Raw genomic sequence first — 15,562 nt, forward strand, 5'->3', positions numbered from 1 at the left:
AAAATATTAATAAATATATGTATATGCGAGAACATCCAAGGATGTCCTACACAGTCCTGTGGCTCCAAATTTGAATATGAGATATGGAAAAGTCAGGTGTTCTCCATGCACTTGTTGACTTCTGCTGCATTCCGAACAGTGCACAATGGTCCAAGTCGACACTTTGGTTACATCATCAAAGCAGGAGCCCACAGTGAGCCCTCTAGTGTGAGAACATTCGGTACACCTAAAGGCAAACATGCGGAGAGATCTCGGAGCAGTGATTGTTACGAAACAGCCCGGGGTGTGTGTGTGTGTGTGTGTGTGGGGGGGGAGACCAACGCAGTGGAGAATCTCAGAAGATTTCGTTTTTTTAATGGTGTTTTATTACCATGAGGAGTTTAACCAAAAATATTCAGGTCTACCAGAACCATACGGCAAGATATAAACGGGTCCCAATTAGCAACTAAGCACCAGGGATCGTTTGAGACACACAAGGAATTCGGATCCAGCTGTTGGTCCATGCTGGACTCGGAATGCGGTACGACTCTACGACATGTTATGACAGGTTTTGCCTGAACGTTCGAGCTTCGTCTCTTTGAGCAGTTGAAGATACGAGACCATTACAGGTTCAAAGTTTTTGCCACGAAACCCCTGAGATTTCGATTCGCTGGTTTCTACTGACTCTAATGAGAGTTTCGCTATAAAGATGTTTCCTTCTCTCCGTGCTCCAGATGTTCCTCTCAGTGCCGAGAGATGCGAGCGCAATCGCGACCACAAAGCAAATGTTGAACCTTTTCTTCTCCTTGCCAACGTTGATCGTCCGTACACTCCCTGCAGACACTCAGCATGACTTGCAGCTGGATTGCGGAAAAGCGGTGAGATGTTATCGTGTGCGAAAGCATGCGTCTAGACGGTTAACGGTGCAAGGTAGGGGCCGTGCTGGTGGAGGTTTAAAGCATGGGATTACAACATCGTCTAGCGGAAACAGGAACCTACACAGAAAAAAGTGCTGAGATCTTTCCATATGCCATGTGGATCTTCCTAAAATGTCCCCCAAAACATCTTGTGGATGTGGGAGAATGGAATTTTCTCCAGAGCCCACAGAACAGAGCTCCATAAAGATACATGGGTTGGAGTGGAAGAGATCCTGCTCTAGATCTATAAACCTTGTTGAACACCTTTGGGATGAAAACCTAGTGGAACATCTTCCCAGAAGAGTGGAGCTCATCATAACAGTAAATGGCGACTCAGTGTGGAATGAGATGTTCAGATGATCTGTCACACATACCTGTTCCACACGGATCTCGTATTCCCCGTTCAGCTTCCTCCCTCGGAAATACTTTGCCCTGGCGAGAAAAACAAAAGCCAAAGTTTAGGACGCAGTAAATCACTTCTTCACCATCATGTTGGATCTGGGGTCATGTGAAACAACCCAGATGTTCAAAGGTCTTGTGAGAAGATATTTCCCTCTAACATCATATGCAGGCACGACAAATATGTGTGGACACCTGACCATTACACCGACATTATGTCTTTCTACTAAATGTTTGGGTGTTGTGGTTCAGCTGCAAGAACATTATTGTGATCAGACACTGATTTTGAGGAGAAGGTCTGTGGTTCATTCTGTGTTCCAGTTTATCCCCAAGGTGTTCAGTGGGCTTGAGGAAGGTTTGTTCAGGTGTTCTTCCACTCCAACCTTCACACCAGTATGTGTGCTGCTACAGAGCTCCGACCTCGACTCTATTGAACACCTTTTGGGATGAGCTGGAACGCAGCCCAGACCTCATCACCTCACCTTTATCAGTGTCTGAACACAAATCTCCACACATCTAGTAGATCTTCCCAGAAGAGCGGAACTTATTATGACAACGTATTTTGAGACGCAATGGGATGTAATCTGATTAGCTACTGCGGTTAACCCCATAACCGTAAAGCAACACAACACTGATTTGAAGAACATCTGCACAAGCTTCGCTATCTCCTGAGATATGTGACTAAGAAAGATATTGCTTTCTGGAATTTGTCTTGTGGACTACTTTAGTCTGAACCATAAACAATCCAGTGCACTGATAACAAAAGACTAACATACCACACTCGCCTACATTCACACCTACAGAACGGGAAAAAAAGCCTTCAGAAGAAACAAAGTGAAGTCTCTGAAGCCTCTCTGCCCAGGATGGATTCCTCGCTGCATTACACCCGACTGACTCATGTGTTTGGATTAAAGCTGATATCTGCAGAAGGAGTTGAAAAAAAACCCCGCTCTGCTTCAGGCTCAGAAATCGTGACGTTTACTGAGAAAGATTCACTTAGTACTGTTTTTACTTTCTAATGAAATAAGCATAAGTGAACATGAGTGAGTGAATAAATTAGTTAGTGAATAGTTGAGTAAGTGAATGATTCATTTAGTGAAGGAGTGAGTGAGTGAGTGAGTGAGTGAATGAATGAGTGAGTAAGTTAGTGAATTAATGAGTTAGTTAATGAATGAGTGAGTAAGTGAGTGAGTGAATGAGTGAATGAGTGAGTGAGTAAATGAGTGAGTGAGTGAGTGAGTGAGTGAGTGAGCAAGTGAATGAATGAGTGCGTGAGTGAAGGAATGAGTGGGTGAATGAGTGCGTGAGTGAATGAGTGAGTGAATGAATGAGTGAGTGAGTGAATGAGTGAGTGAATGAATGAGTGAGTTAGTGAATGGGTGAGTGAGTTAGTGAATGAGTAAGTGAATGAGTGAGTTGGTTAGTGAATGAGTGAATGAGTTGGTTAGTGAATGAGTGAGTGAGTGAATTAGTGAATGAGTGAGTGAGTTGGTTAGTGAATGAGTGAGTGAGTGAATTAGTGAATGAGTGAGTGAGTTGGTTAGTGAATGAGTGAGTGAGTGAATGAGTGAGTGAGTTGGTTAGTAAATGAGTGAGTGAGTGAGTGAGTGGTGAATGAGTGAGTGAGTTGGTTAGTAAATGAGTGAGTGAGTGGGTGAATGAGTGAGTGAGTTGGTTAGTGAATAAGTGAGTGAGTTAGTAAATGAGTGAGTGAGTGAGTGAATGAGTGAGTTAGTTAGTGAATGAGTGAGTGAGTGAGTTAGTAAATGAATGAGTGAATGAGTGAGTGAGTGAATGAGTGAGTGAGTGAGTTAGTTAGTTAATGAATAAGTGAGTGAGTTAGTGAATGAGTGAGTGAGTGAGTGAATGAGTGAGTAAGCAAATGAATGAGTGAGTGAGTGAGTGAACAAGTGAATGAGTTAGTTAGTTAGTGAATGAGTGAGTTAGTTAGTGAATGAGTGAGTTAGTGAATGAGTAATTGGTTGGGTGAATAATTCAGTTAGTGACTGAGTGAGTGATTTGAATACAATTGTGGGTAATTGACATTTGTTTTTCTTCATGGATGCACTCAGACAGCATTCATGTGATTGAGATTATTTAGATTTAATTGCGTCCGTATCCTTCTAACCCCATGATTTTTAAGGTCAAATACTGTTAAAACAAACTGTCCACAAACGAATACAAGGTCAAACTCAGATGAATAAAAGGTGTGTGGGGTTTTTTTGGCTCCGAACTCCGCCTTCGTTTGTTGCACCGAGTGATGAAGATCTAAATACAGGAACGATCGACTGACGAAAGCAGAAAGGATTCGACAGTAAAATGTATGAAAGTGGTCGTGTGAGACAGAAACCCGGTTTCGGGGCGTTTTGAAAGAAAGTGACAGGCTGATAGAGGGAGCGAGAGATGGAGATGGAGGAGATGGGCTGCTGAAAGCTGATGTGTGTGGCATCAATGTGGGCCACAAAGAGAGCAGGAGCTGAGAACGGGGTCATGTCCATCACAGGCTGCCTGGGTCTCCCAGCTACACGATCCCTCTGTTCTGGAATGCTCACAGAGAAAGAAGAGAGAGAGAGAGAGAGAGAGAGAGAGAGAGAGAGAGAGAGAGAGATGGCGAAAGACGATGGTCATCTGCTCTTAATGCACACACACTCCCACTTTGCCTCAACATATCGACTTGCAATATGAATTCGTTCACAGGTTTTTTCTACCGTTTGTCTCGTTTCGTCTCTTCAGCACATTTAAACACTGCATCTGTCTCATTACCATGGAACTGGAACGAAACGACTCCTACGTACATACCATTCCACACCGAGTCTCCATTTACTCTTATGAGAAGCTCCACTCCTGTGGGAAGATGTTCCACTAGATTTATTTGGAGATTTGTGCTCATTTAGCTACAAATGTAAGAGGCCTGGGGAGATCTTCCATTCCAACCCATGTATCTACATGGAGTGTGCTGTGTTCATGATGGAACAGGTTTTGGGTCTCCAGGGAGAATGTTCCTGCTTCAGAGATGTCCTGTTTGCCTTCAACAGTCTGGGGAAGAACCAAATACGCAAAATGGAAAAGCCAAATACTTTTGTCCTTATAGTGTGTTCTTCCTAAAGCACTTTGTATCCCGAAGTCCTGTCGCATGTCTTCATACAGCTGAGCAGATTTCGGGTTAAGGGCCTTTGCGTAGCTGGGATTTAAACTCATACCCTTCAGAACCAATGACTTGACCACTCATCAAGTGTCAGTCTTCAACCGAGAAACACGACGTTCTCCACGTTTCAGGTGTTTTTGAGGACATTCCCTGCCCATGCCCTCATGTGCAACTTTTCGAAATAAACAACTTTTCGAATGCCGTTTGGCTCCGCGAGGCACCGAAATCGAGCGCTCGATAAAAGCCTCATTGTGATTCAAATGTCAAAACGGTCTCATCGGCTAAATCTCTCGGCGCTGAGGTCAGAAATTCGCTCCTCGCTGACTTTGTCATCTGCAAGCAGGCCATCAGCACGTGTACAGAGGTCCCTATTGTCCGCCTGACGTCGCCTTGGAGAGCACAGTTTGTGTTTTTTGGATACGGAAAAGCCGCTCTGTACAAAATAAGAGGATTGTTGTAAAATCCGTTTGGGATCGCTCATGAACCCGATCGCAAAAATTCCCTGACCACGTACAGCACGTAGATATGCCTTCTACAAAACGTGAAGATCCTGAAGCTATTCACTTGTATTTACATGATGTGTGGAGTGAAAGATCTCCTACTACACTGCTCGAAACCCTACAGAACACCTTCGGGAAGAACTCGAAAAAAAATCAGAAAAAAGCAAACGTGGACTAAATATTTGAGGTTGTATCAAAAACATGCCACAAGATGGCAGCACAGGAATGCACGCACAATCACGGGGAGCACCGAACTTCATAAGTCAGCGTGGAAAAACAATCCATCTTGCGTACATCGGGAGCTGGTGCTATTCTGATCGTGTCAGCGATTCCATCATGGACACCACGAGCAAACGTGAAACGTTATGAACTTCCTGCTCGGAGTCACAGGGTGGAAATGATACAGAAGAACGTAAAAACAGACGAAATTGGCACAAACGGACATCGTAACCGTAAACCGTAAGCGCGATTCTATTCGTGTTATAACCAGAATTTCGGAGACATCCCATGTTTTAGGCCACGCCCACTTCGGTGCTATAATTGGAGCCGAAAAACAGACACAAATCGTAATATATATTAATATTGCAGGCAAAACAGAACATGTCTGAACAAGGATTAATACCTTAAAATGAAACCTATGGCAGCTATGAGACGGAATGCTGAGGCCAGACGTGTGCCTTCTGGGTTTTTTTGCAACATGACTGGAGAGAAAATCTCGATTTCTGAAGTGAATTCCTTTTACAGGACTTTGTGTGTGTGTGTGTGTGTGTGTGTGTGTGTGTGTGTGTGTGTGTGTGTGTGTGTGTCTGGCTCCATCTGCTGCAGAGTGCTAGATTTGTTATATTCCAGCCCAGGCCTTGTCAAGTTGGACAATTGCCCCACCCTGCTGTCAGAGAGACTCACTGCATCCAATCTTTTTTATTTTTAATTTTTTTAAACCAGTGTGTATATTATATTGTATACAGATTATTCCTCATAAAGCACTAGAATTATATCCTGGGCAGCTATATATATTTATATTTATCTACATTCAGTTCTAATTTCCTGTAAATAATAATAAACTCCACTCTTCTAAACTGAAATGAGGAGACTCTATCGCTCTATAGCAGGCCACTCAAGATCTTTCAAGATCTTTCGCTCCATCCCATAGAAGCAGTCATGCTTGAACCCTATACGTTGAAGTGAAGAAAAACATTTCATGAGACCGCCTCCAAAACAAAAGTTCCCAAAATCTTTGGCCACACATAGTAAGAAATAACTGACAAACTGAAATATGCGATAATTCAAGATATTTTTGATTTGTACAATTTTTTTGCAGTGTCACTCTAAAAAAAAATTTAAAAAAGGAAGTTTTTTGGGCTGTTTGCTAATCCAAACTGCTGCAAACAGCAACGGCTCATTAGCAGACAGAACATTATCAGCGGGATGTAAATCTCTGCTGGGGCTAATGGACTGTTAGGAGCTGCCGAAAATAAAAATGTTTCCTTCCTGAAGATTACTTCAAGAAATACAGTTCAAAAATCCATTCTTTGGCTTCATATATTCATTTATTCATTTATTCATTCATTCATTTATTTATTTATTTATTTATTTATTTATTTATTTATTTATTTATTTATTCATTTATACACAGAGGTCCGACGTTTCTCTGTAGGACTAAAAGCTTAAAAGTTTTAGATGAATAAGAACTCTGTCTGAATAATGGATGCAGGTTTTGTTCACACCTTAGGAAGGTAAGAGATTCCTATACACACACTCAACACACACTCTGACCAGAACCGTCTGATTCCGCTCATGTTCTTGCTAAAGTAAAAAAAAAAGAGCAAGCATAGCATAACAACCCGTGTAAAATAGTAGTGAACTTTATTTCAAAATTAAATAAACAGTACTGAATCATGAAAATTTGCTAAATGAAATATATGAATATATGCATTCCAACGGAAACAAAAAAAAGTAACTCTCCAAATACATAAAAACAGTTCCATTCAAAAAAATAATCTTTAAATATATAAGCATGTGGTGTCAGTGATGCGCCTCTAGAGGCCGCGTATAACGCGACCCGGAAAAACTACCCATATCGAGTTTTTGGTGATAGCTGATGCCGTGAAATGATGAGTCGGTCGAAATCTAAATAACACATAGTGAATAGATCTGAAACGTAAGAACAAAAGAGTTCTTACCAATCTGTGTGTGCATCATCGATGACGAGCAGGACTTTGGGCTTGCGGATCACAGGCTTGGCCGGAGCCGTGCCGGTGGCTGCTGCGGAGCTGTTTTCCCCATGAGCAGCAGCTTTGGCATGGACGGCGCTGGCGATCTGAGCCGTCTTCACCACGCTGGAGAAAGAGCTGAGAAATGTGCCCGAGGAGGAAGAGGGTTGAGGAGGCGGACCCGCGGCTGGTGCTGCAGGCTGCTGCTGCTGACGCCTCTCCGTCGCCGGGGACGCCGGGGAACTGGTGGAGCTGCTGGAACAGCTGGAACCCGGCGGCCTCTGCATGTCCATCATGTAGCCATTGGGCAGGTTGGCTACAAAGCTGCTGTCGGACAGACGCCGGCGCAAGTAGTTCATGGCGGTAATGTTGATTGGAGCTGTTATTCAGGGCTGGGATGGAAAGAGAAACGAGAGGGAAAACTGTCAGGGATAAGAAATGAGCATTCAAGCATAATTCATGGACATAATCAACCAACATACTTTATGCTTGTTCAAATTGTGTATGTAATTATCTTTAATCGTCGCTTTATAGTGGACTGCCACACCCCTTTTCCCCAGACATCCTGCTCTGATTGGCCACTGAATTTCCCCCCGTAATCATAGGCTTAATTTGAACTTGTGATGATATGTGACGTATCTGGCATATACGTGCGACAGTATTTGAGTCTCTGAAACGCAATTACATTTATGGATAACTTCCAGTCAAGTTTACCAGCAATATGGTAACGACCACACGGAAAAAAAGTCACTTAATAAAACGCTCACAGCGCTGCGGCTGCGAAGGCGTCCAGAACAGCGCTCCGGTAACGACGATTGCATTAGCAGCCGTTTAGAAGAAAAAGCAGCGTACGGATCATTAGGTTCGCATCTTTTCGACAGAATGAGGAGCAGCAGCGTTCTTCAGATCCTGTTTTGAGTAGGGCTTTACAAAAACAGAGGAGGGAGATAGAGAGAGAGAAAGAGAGAGAGAGAGAGAGAGAGAGAGAGAGATAGAGAAGGAGAGAGAGAAAGAGGAAAAAGGTGTGAATATGGATGTAATAATGGGTTGAATAAGACTGAAAGCTGGGGAGCTGCAGGAGGTGCGAGATGAAGATTTTTACAGAAAGGCAGGGGATAATGCTAATGCTAATTGATGCAGCGCAGCTTTTGCGTCACGGTTGATGAGAACGGATCGTCGTGTTTCGTATGAGCGGTGAATAGATGTCCCAAGACACCAGTGTAAAAGCCTATAAAGTGATAGAGGTCGACCGATTAATCGGTTTTGATTGCTGTAACAAAAATCCATGCTGATAGTTTTTCCAGATTCCGGTCCGCTGTCATTACGAGAGCAGCCTCTAGAGGTAAATCGCTGACAGCTGAGACTGCTCGCTGCACAGAGAGGAGTGCTTTATTATATTTATAATTGATTAGTTATATAATTCTATTTATTAATTACTTTAATCTTATTTATAACAGTAGATTAATCGTTCATCGGCAAATAGGAGCTGACCGAGCTATCGATATCGGTAAAATCCACTCCGGGTTCATGTAGCTATCCGATCAGCCAATCACGTTGCAGCAGCACAACGGATACAATCCTAATGATGCGGTTCAAAAGCTTCGGTCTCAACATTGACATCAAACTTCAAAATTGGGAAAAATGGCCAGGTTTTCACACACAACATTCTCTAGGGTTTTACCCAGAATGTTGAAAAAAACAAAAAACATCCCAATAGTGAGAGTTCTGAAGCTGAAAATAACAAAGAGTGAAAGAAATCTATAGTAACTCATATAATCACTCTTTACAACCATGATGAAACCATTCCCCAGTCTTGATCTGTCCAGTTTTAGTGAACCTGAGCCTCAGATCCGTGTCTTTGGTGGAACCTGGTGTGATCTTCGGCTCTTGTAGCTCATCCACCTCAAAATATAACATGTTTACTCTGGAGTACAAAACCAGAGCTGGTCATTCCTCATTGACCTCCACCACAGAACCACAGAACTCTCACTCACTCACAATGTCGTTTGCACCATCCATCCCTAGAGATCGCAGCGTGTAAAAATCGCAGGAGACGAGCGGATTTCTGAAACAATGGCACCCAGGACATGCGAAATCACATAAATCGCACTTTTCCTCATTCTGGTGTTTAATATGAACATGAACTGAAGCTCTTGACTAGGATCTGCATGATTTGACGATTTGTGGAACCACCACGTAACTGGCCAATTGGATCGCAGTCGTACCTCCAACACACTACGTCTCCTGCAGTCCTATATTTAACACCTCCTCGTTCAAGCCGGAGTGAAAAAAATAGAGACGACATGCTGCGTTTGTAGCAACCGGCGTGGTTGATACGCTAACGGCCTCTGTCTTTCGCGCCTTTGCTCCTGATGTGTTTCATTCGACAGTATGGAGAGAACAAGCCAGAAATGAGCTATGAAGAACTCCAAGAAGAACATCTCCAGCGTGTTTTTCACATTCTGACTAAAACACGTCTGACAGCTACAATGAGCACTCCAGAGCACAGTATGAGACGCTGAAGCAATACCAACAATTAACCATGAGAACAAGGAGAATCTCGGTGTCTCATGCATCTGTTTGTGAAAGCGGTTATTAAAATTATCATCAGTTACGAAACAGGATTGAAAACTGAAGCTGGTGTACAAGTAACCAGGCGATGTGTGTGTGTGTGTGTGTGTGTGTGTGTGTGTGTGTGTGTGTGTGTGTGTGTGTGTGTGAGTGCAGAATAAGGGCATTAACATGCTGAGTAAGAGTCATGGATAGGTGGTCTGGCTCACACCCAGCCACTGCAGGTGCATTCCAACGAGAGAGAGAACTGAAGCCGGGTAGCGACAGCACGTCAAGCCTTTATAACACGTTCATGAGCGCTGCAACGGTCCAATCAAAGTCTGTTCCCACCATCTTAGACTATAGAACATCTCTGTTAGTATTTAGTAGCCCACTCCATGAAGATACATTTTCCATGGGAAGGAGGGGAAACTATTGAGCGTCCTGCTATAAAGATTGGACCTCGACCCTAAAACTTTCTTTCGGCTTCTCCGGTTAGGGGTCGCCACAGCAGACCATCCGCATGTTTGATTTGGCACGTTTTTACGCTGGATGCCCTTCCCAGGCTTGTGCAACCCTAATTGCTGGGGTTGGTTCCCTGACCGGGGATCGAACCAGGGCCGCAGCGGTGAGAGTGCTGCATCCTAACCACTAGACCACCAGGGACCTCGACCCTATTGGAAGGAATTGGATCAGGCAGCCCAGACCTCCTGACCTCACCTTCATCGGTACCTGATTTACACTAACAGCGTTCCGGAAAATTTGCTAGTGGTGTACATCATTTTCTGTTGGCTAAACCATTTCTCAAGCTCGATCTGAGAGTCCCGAGAGTCGCGTGAACCAACCCCCGACCTTTTAGCGCCACGTTTTTCTGGCCTTTGAGGTGTGACGGATAAACACAACAAAATTAAATGATATGAGCATAAACACTGGTAATTTCTAAATCTAATAATAAACGTGAATCCACTGTGGTGTTTTTTTGGTCATTTTGCTCGCTTGGTGGTTTGAATTTAGCGGTAATGTATTATGTGTTAGCGGCCGGAGCCCCTTTAAGAAGGTACTGGATGGAGGTAAGTCATGTGACCAAGGCATCATGACCTGCATCAAGAGTGAGTCAAAAACAGATGTGGAGGAGAGAATCTGGTCATTTTCCGAAATAAAACCGTTGAGAATCAGATAATAAATAAAATAGAAATAATGTAAGTTATGCATTCCTTCTGTGCGACCAACTGACCCACGGACCGGTGCCTGTCCGTGACCCGGGGGTTGGGAACCACTGGTGTAGAATACAGATTAACATGGCAGAGGCAGAGCTGCGTCTTCCTGCACAGACAACATTAAAAGAACGCCTGGGTTTTAAGACATTTAAAGTGCACATTTGGCAATTTTGTGCACGCACCCAGTGGCAACCTGCAGGATCCATTTTTCATTTCTACATCTCAAAACAACATCCGGTATCCACACATCCTTTAAACTATTATTCAACAATCAATGGCTTTATGGCTTGATAACAATATTTCCACTTGCACAAGCAACTGAATCCAGTGTTCACTCTTAAATAAAGTGCTCCTCAATCCTCTGGATAACAACATCAACATGGAAATGTTTAATAACGAAGGATCTGTTGAAGTGTGGTACGGGAGCCATGTTGGTTTGGGATTCCTTCACTTTCTGGTAGAAATCTGCATTACGCTTCTTCCTCCATGTGTGACTGTGGGGGGGAAAGTACGCAAGTTGTATTAGAGAAAAAATGGCCCATTTGGACCTTCTTTCACTGGTCCTTGTGTGTTTGTTGAAGCGAAAGGAACGTGTGCGTCTCAAAGACTCCACACTTTTTTACAGACGCTGTATACTTCTAATCAACACTTAATTATTCAAACTGAAAACCCGATTTTATTTCGGGGACACGAGACACGACTTCCGAAAGTGTTAATCGGGGTGTTTTAACACGAGTACTATGTGTGTGTGTGTATGTGTGTGTGTGTGTGTGTGTGTGTGTGAGAAGTGAATACTTGTTCCCTCAGTCATTTTCACATCGCTCTGAACCCGGAGGTGACGGCAGCAGCGAGTTGCAACAGCGTGATTGAACTCAGGCTGTGTTTTAAATCACATTTTGATGTCCTATTTGAAGAAATCCTTCTTAAATAACGTCATGTCCTTCACCAAAAGTTTGCGGACAAGTGTGTGCTTTTTGAGCATCGTGTTTCACGTCACACGTCTTCCCACCACTCTTTTGAGAAGATGCTTCACTAGATTTTGGAGTATGCACGTGGACGCTTGTGTTCATCAGCCACGAGGATGTTAATAAAGACAGGAAGGTGAGAAGGTGAGGAGGTCTGGGGTGCAGTCAGCGTTCGCGTTCATCGATGAAGGTCTTAAGCAGGGTTGAGATCAGAGCTTTTGGAGATCTTTCTGTTCAAAATGTGTAAACCAGAGAGCTTCATGAAGCTAGGCTTTGTGCGCACAATGCGCCATGATGGAACGGGTTTTTTTGTTCGAGTGAACGCAAAATTGAGTTACGACGCATCCGTCGAACAATTGTACGGTTTTGTGGTAACAGTTTGGAGAAGAACCACAAATGGCAGGAAAGTTCAGGTGTCCCGATACTTTTGAAGATAAAGTGTATATTAGACATCACAGTCCACGAGTGAAGACTCAAGTGCTTAGCTGCCACTGACTGATTCATGCCTCTGTGTGTGTGTGTGTGTGTGTGTGTGTGTGTGTGTGTGTGTGTGTGTGTGAAGCTCACACTTTCTCCCAGTTCAGTCATATTTTGAGAACAAATCCACAGAAGGTAACGAAATTCTAAATAAAAACACTCGGAGCATTAACAGGTACCAAAGAACATCTCACACACACATCTAACACATACACACACACGCACATACATCTCACACACACGTACCCGAATCCAACAAAATAACGAAACGATATTGGTGGTGATAAAGTGGAGAGAAAACGGAGTGTATCTGGAAACAGGAAGTAACACGACTCCCCCACACGTATGACTGACTGTGTGTGTGTGTGTGTGTGTGTGTGTGTGTGTGAGTGAGAGAGAGAAAAACTCATAGTAAACATGGTTTGTTTGCAGGACAATGCGTCACCAACGTAAATGAATTGATATCAGTCTTTTGAGTCTCCAGCTGCTCCTGACTGACTTAAAATGGACACCTGACCATCATGCTCACACAGCATGTTCCTCCTCAAACATCAAGCCAATGCTCCTGTACACAAACGCCAGCTCGTGAAGACACGGTTTATGGTGAGGAGGTTGTCCTGACCATCTTTGGGATGAACTGGTACACCAACATCAGCATCTGATGCTATTGGAGCCAAAAGATAAAACCTGGTTTAAGGCCTTGTGAGAGATCGTCTGTGTCCGCAAACTTTTGGCCCTACATCATGGATTTTATATAGTGTTTTTTTTTGCATTTTTAGACACACACGTTCTTCTCACCCTCAAACCAACGTTTGGAGCACGCTTTGAGCTTTGATTCTTTTAGCCGAGTGATGAGAAAACATCTCTGCTCTTCTGGGAAGATGTTCCACAAGATTTTGTGGAGATTTGTGCTCATTTATCTACAAGGGTGATAGAAAAGTCGGGTTCCAGGGGTGCAGTCTGCGTGAAAAAATTAAGATCTTCCTCTCCAACCCACATCTTTATTGAGCTCACATGCTGAAACTCTCGTAGATCAAGTGAATGGGAACATTTCATGCTAGCGCCTCCAAAAGACGTCCTCTACAACTTGGAGGAACCGCATACGGCCGGAAACGTCAGGTAGAAAAACAACAGAGAACCCACAGGAACCCGGTGCAGACACGTGGTGAGGTCTGTATATTAAGCCACAATCATACATTAATATGAGCTCATATTCGATCCAGAACCCCTGGAGCTGTCTGACTGCAACACTCCCAGAGCTCTACAGCAGGCCACTCAAGATCTTCCTCTCCAAACCATGCAAAGCAGATCTTCATGGAGCTCGCTTTGTGCACTGGGAAACATTTGCATTGCCACGATGGAACAGGTTCAGGTTCTTACGTTTGAGGGATACAATTGTGTGATTCCAATTTTGAATTTTTTTCTTTGGTAGACACCAATTTGGAGAAGAACCAGGTACGTCAGGAACGTTCAGGTGTCCAAACACTTTCATATCGTGTAGAATTTTAACACTCTAAATGACAGGTCAATATAAGGATTATGGTGGTGCACTGACGCATCACACTTCCAAAACTCAGATCCCACACTCACATTCTCTCTGTGTATCTGATTCGGGTTTCCTCTGAGTTCTCAGGTTTCCTCCCAGAAAAAATTCCAATTGAATGGGTTGCCTATTCTCGATATATTTCCACTTCACGCATGCTGTTCCTGGGAACCGTTCGGAGTCCTTGACCAGGATGAAGCAGCTGAACGGTGAACCAATATTTATGCATGATGGTCACGTGATTGGTCAGTGATTCAGCTTCAATGATTTCAATAGGAAAATCACTACTATGATGGAGATGCGCACGCTGGGTGCAGGCTGTACATTCCAATCCTCTAGGATCATGAAGCTGCCTGTGACTGTCTGCAACAATCGATCAATCAATCAATCGATATCGAAAGGAAATACTTGTGAATGCGGTGAATTTTTCGGCCTGTTAAACGAGTTGAACGAGCGCGTGCGCAAACGAAAAAAAAAACGCACCGGTGTATTCCTTCCTTTCTCCATCAAGTGTGCACAGGATATTATATCATTCTGTATTTGTTGCCCTGGTCAACCTGAGGATGAAACCCAAGGAGGGCGGGGGGAAATACCGCTTTATTGATTATTTGCACACACTGAATCCGTGATGCTCATCGTGCATTAAAATCGTCGTGCATTAATTAGATAAATAAAAAAACATTGCATGCACAGGATTAATTGCAAATGGCAATGAGGATGGGAACTGGGAGCGGTTTTCATCTGAGCTGCATCTCTTCCTATGAAGTGTAAGTGCAGAACACACGCGCGCACACACGCACACAGACACGCACGCACGCGCGCGCGCGCACATACTGCGGAACGCATTCATCTGGTTCATCATGCTGTTGCATTCAAACACATTCATATCCATATAATGATGGAGTTTTTACCTGTCACGCGTCCGGTCCGGGTTTATTCTTCTTCTTATTATTATTATTAATATTATTAATGATAAGATAAATATTCTCGGTTGAGGAGGATGAGGAGGAGATTCCAAGCGTCACGACTCCCCGTGCACACAGCTTCCTCAATAGACAGCTTCCCAATGCATGCCGGGAAACGCGAGCACCTTCTGTCGCATCCAGTCCGCTTTTGGGGGCTCGAGGAGCGCGTTACGGGACCGACTGGTAGTGGTGGTGGGAGGGTGAGGCAGAGTCGTGGTCACGTGATGGGGGCTATTAATTTTTCATTAGGGCGGTCGCCGGAGGAAGGATATAGGGTTGAGGAGAGTGCGCTCAAAGCACGCGCAATCAGAATGAATTACCTGTATGCGCGTGCATTCAATGTTAGTGCCCATCATCATCATCATCTCAGTTTGTTCAGTCCAATTCCACTGTACACACACACACACACACACACACACACACACACACACTTATTCTTTTCAGCCAGTTCACCTACTGGTAGATCATCAGGTCGGAAAACATAAGAGAACCTGGAAAGAACCTGCGCAGAGACGAAACTCCACCTGGAACGACTTTCATTCCGTTGATGATCAATACGTAGGACGTAGGACTGACGCCTTTTCCATACGCCAGATGTGGTTCATCACCAAATCGTTCCAAACATCTGTCTTTGGATCTTTGGAATTTTTCCTTCCCTTCGCTTCAACTTCAACCCAAACCTGTTCGAATAAATT

At 43.8% G+C, this 15,562-nt stretch overlaps 1 protein-coding gene across 2 annotated transcripts in view; it reads right to left on the reverse strand.

Annotated features, from left to right (window-relative positions):
• The window catches only part of syn3 (synapsin III), a 58,683-nt gene extending 43,450 nt beyond the window's left edge, over window positions 1-15,233 (reverse strand). Inside the window, exons 1-3 of one of the 2 annotated variants that reach the window (XM_046874191.1) lie at window positions 14,814-15,233; window positions 7,121-7,542; window positions 1,271-1,328 (exon numbers count right to left, since the gene is read on the reverse strand). In XM_046874191.1, the coding sequence (XP_046730147.1) occupies window positions 1,271-1,328; window positions 7,121-7,509 (447 nt within the window). In that variant the 5' untranslated portion in view covers window positions 7,510-7,542; window positions 14,814-15,233. The remainder of the gene's footprint in view (window positions 1-1,270; window positions 1,329-7,120; window positions 7,543-14,813) is intronic. The other variant, XM_046874192.1, reaches the window with a different exon arrangement.
• Window positions 15,234-15,562: the final 329 nt, after the last annotated feature.

Source organism: Silurus meridionalis, chromosome 18 (genome assembly GCF_014805685.1).
Source record: "Silurus meridionalis isolate SWU-2019-XX chromosome 18, ASM1480568v1, whole genome shotgun sequence".
Taxonomy (NCBI): Eukaryota; Metazoa; Chordata; class Actinopteri; order Siluriformes; family Siluridae; genus Silurus; species Silurus meridionalis.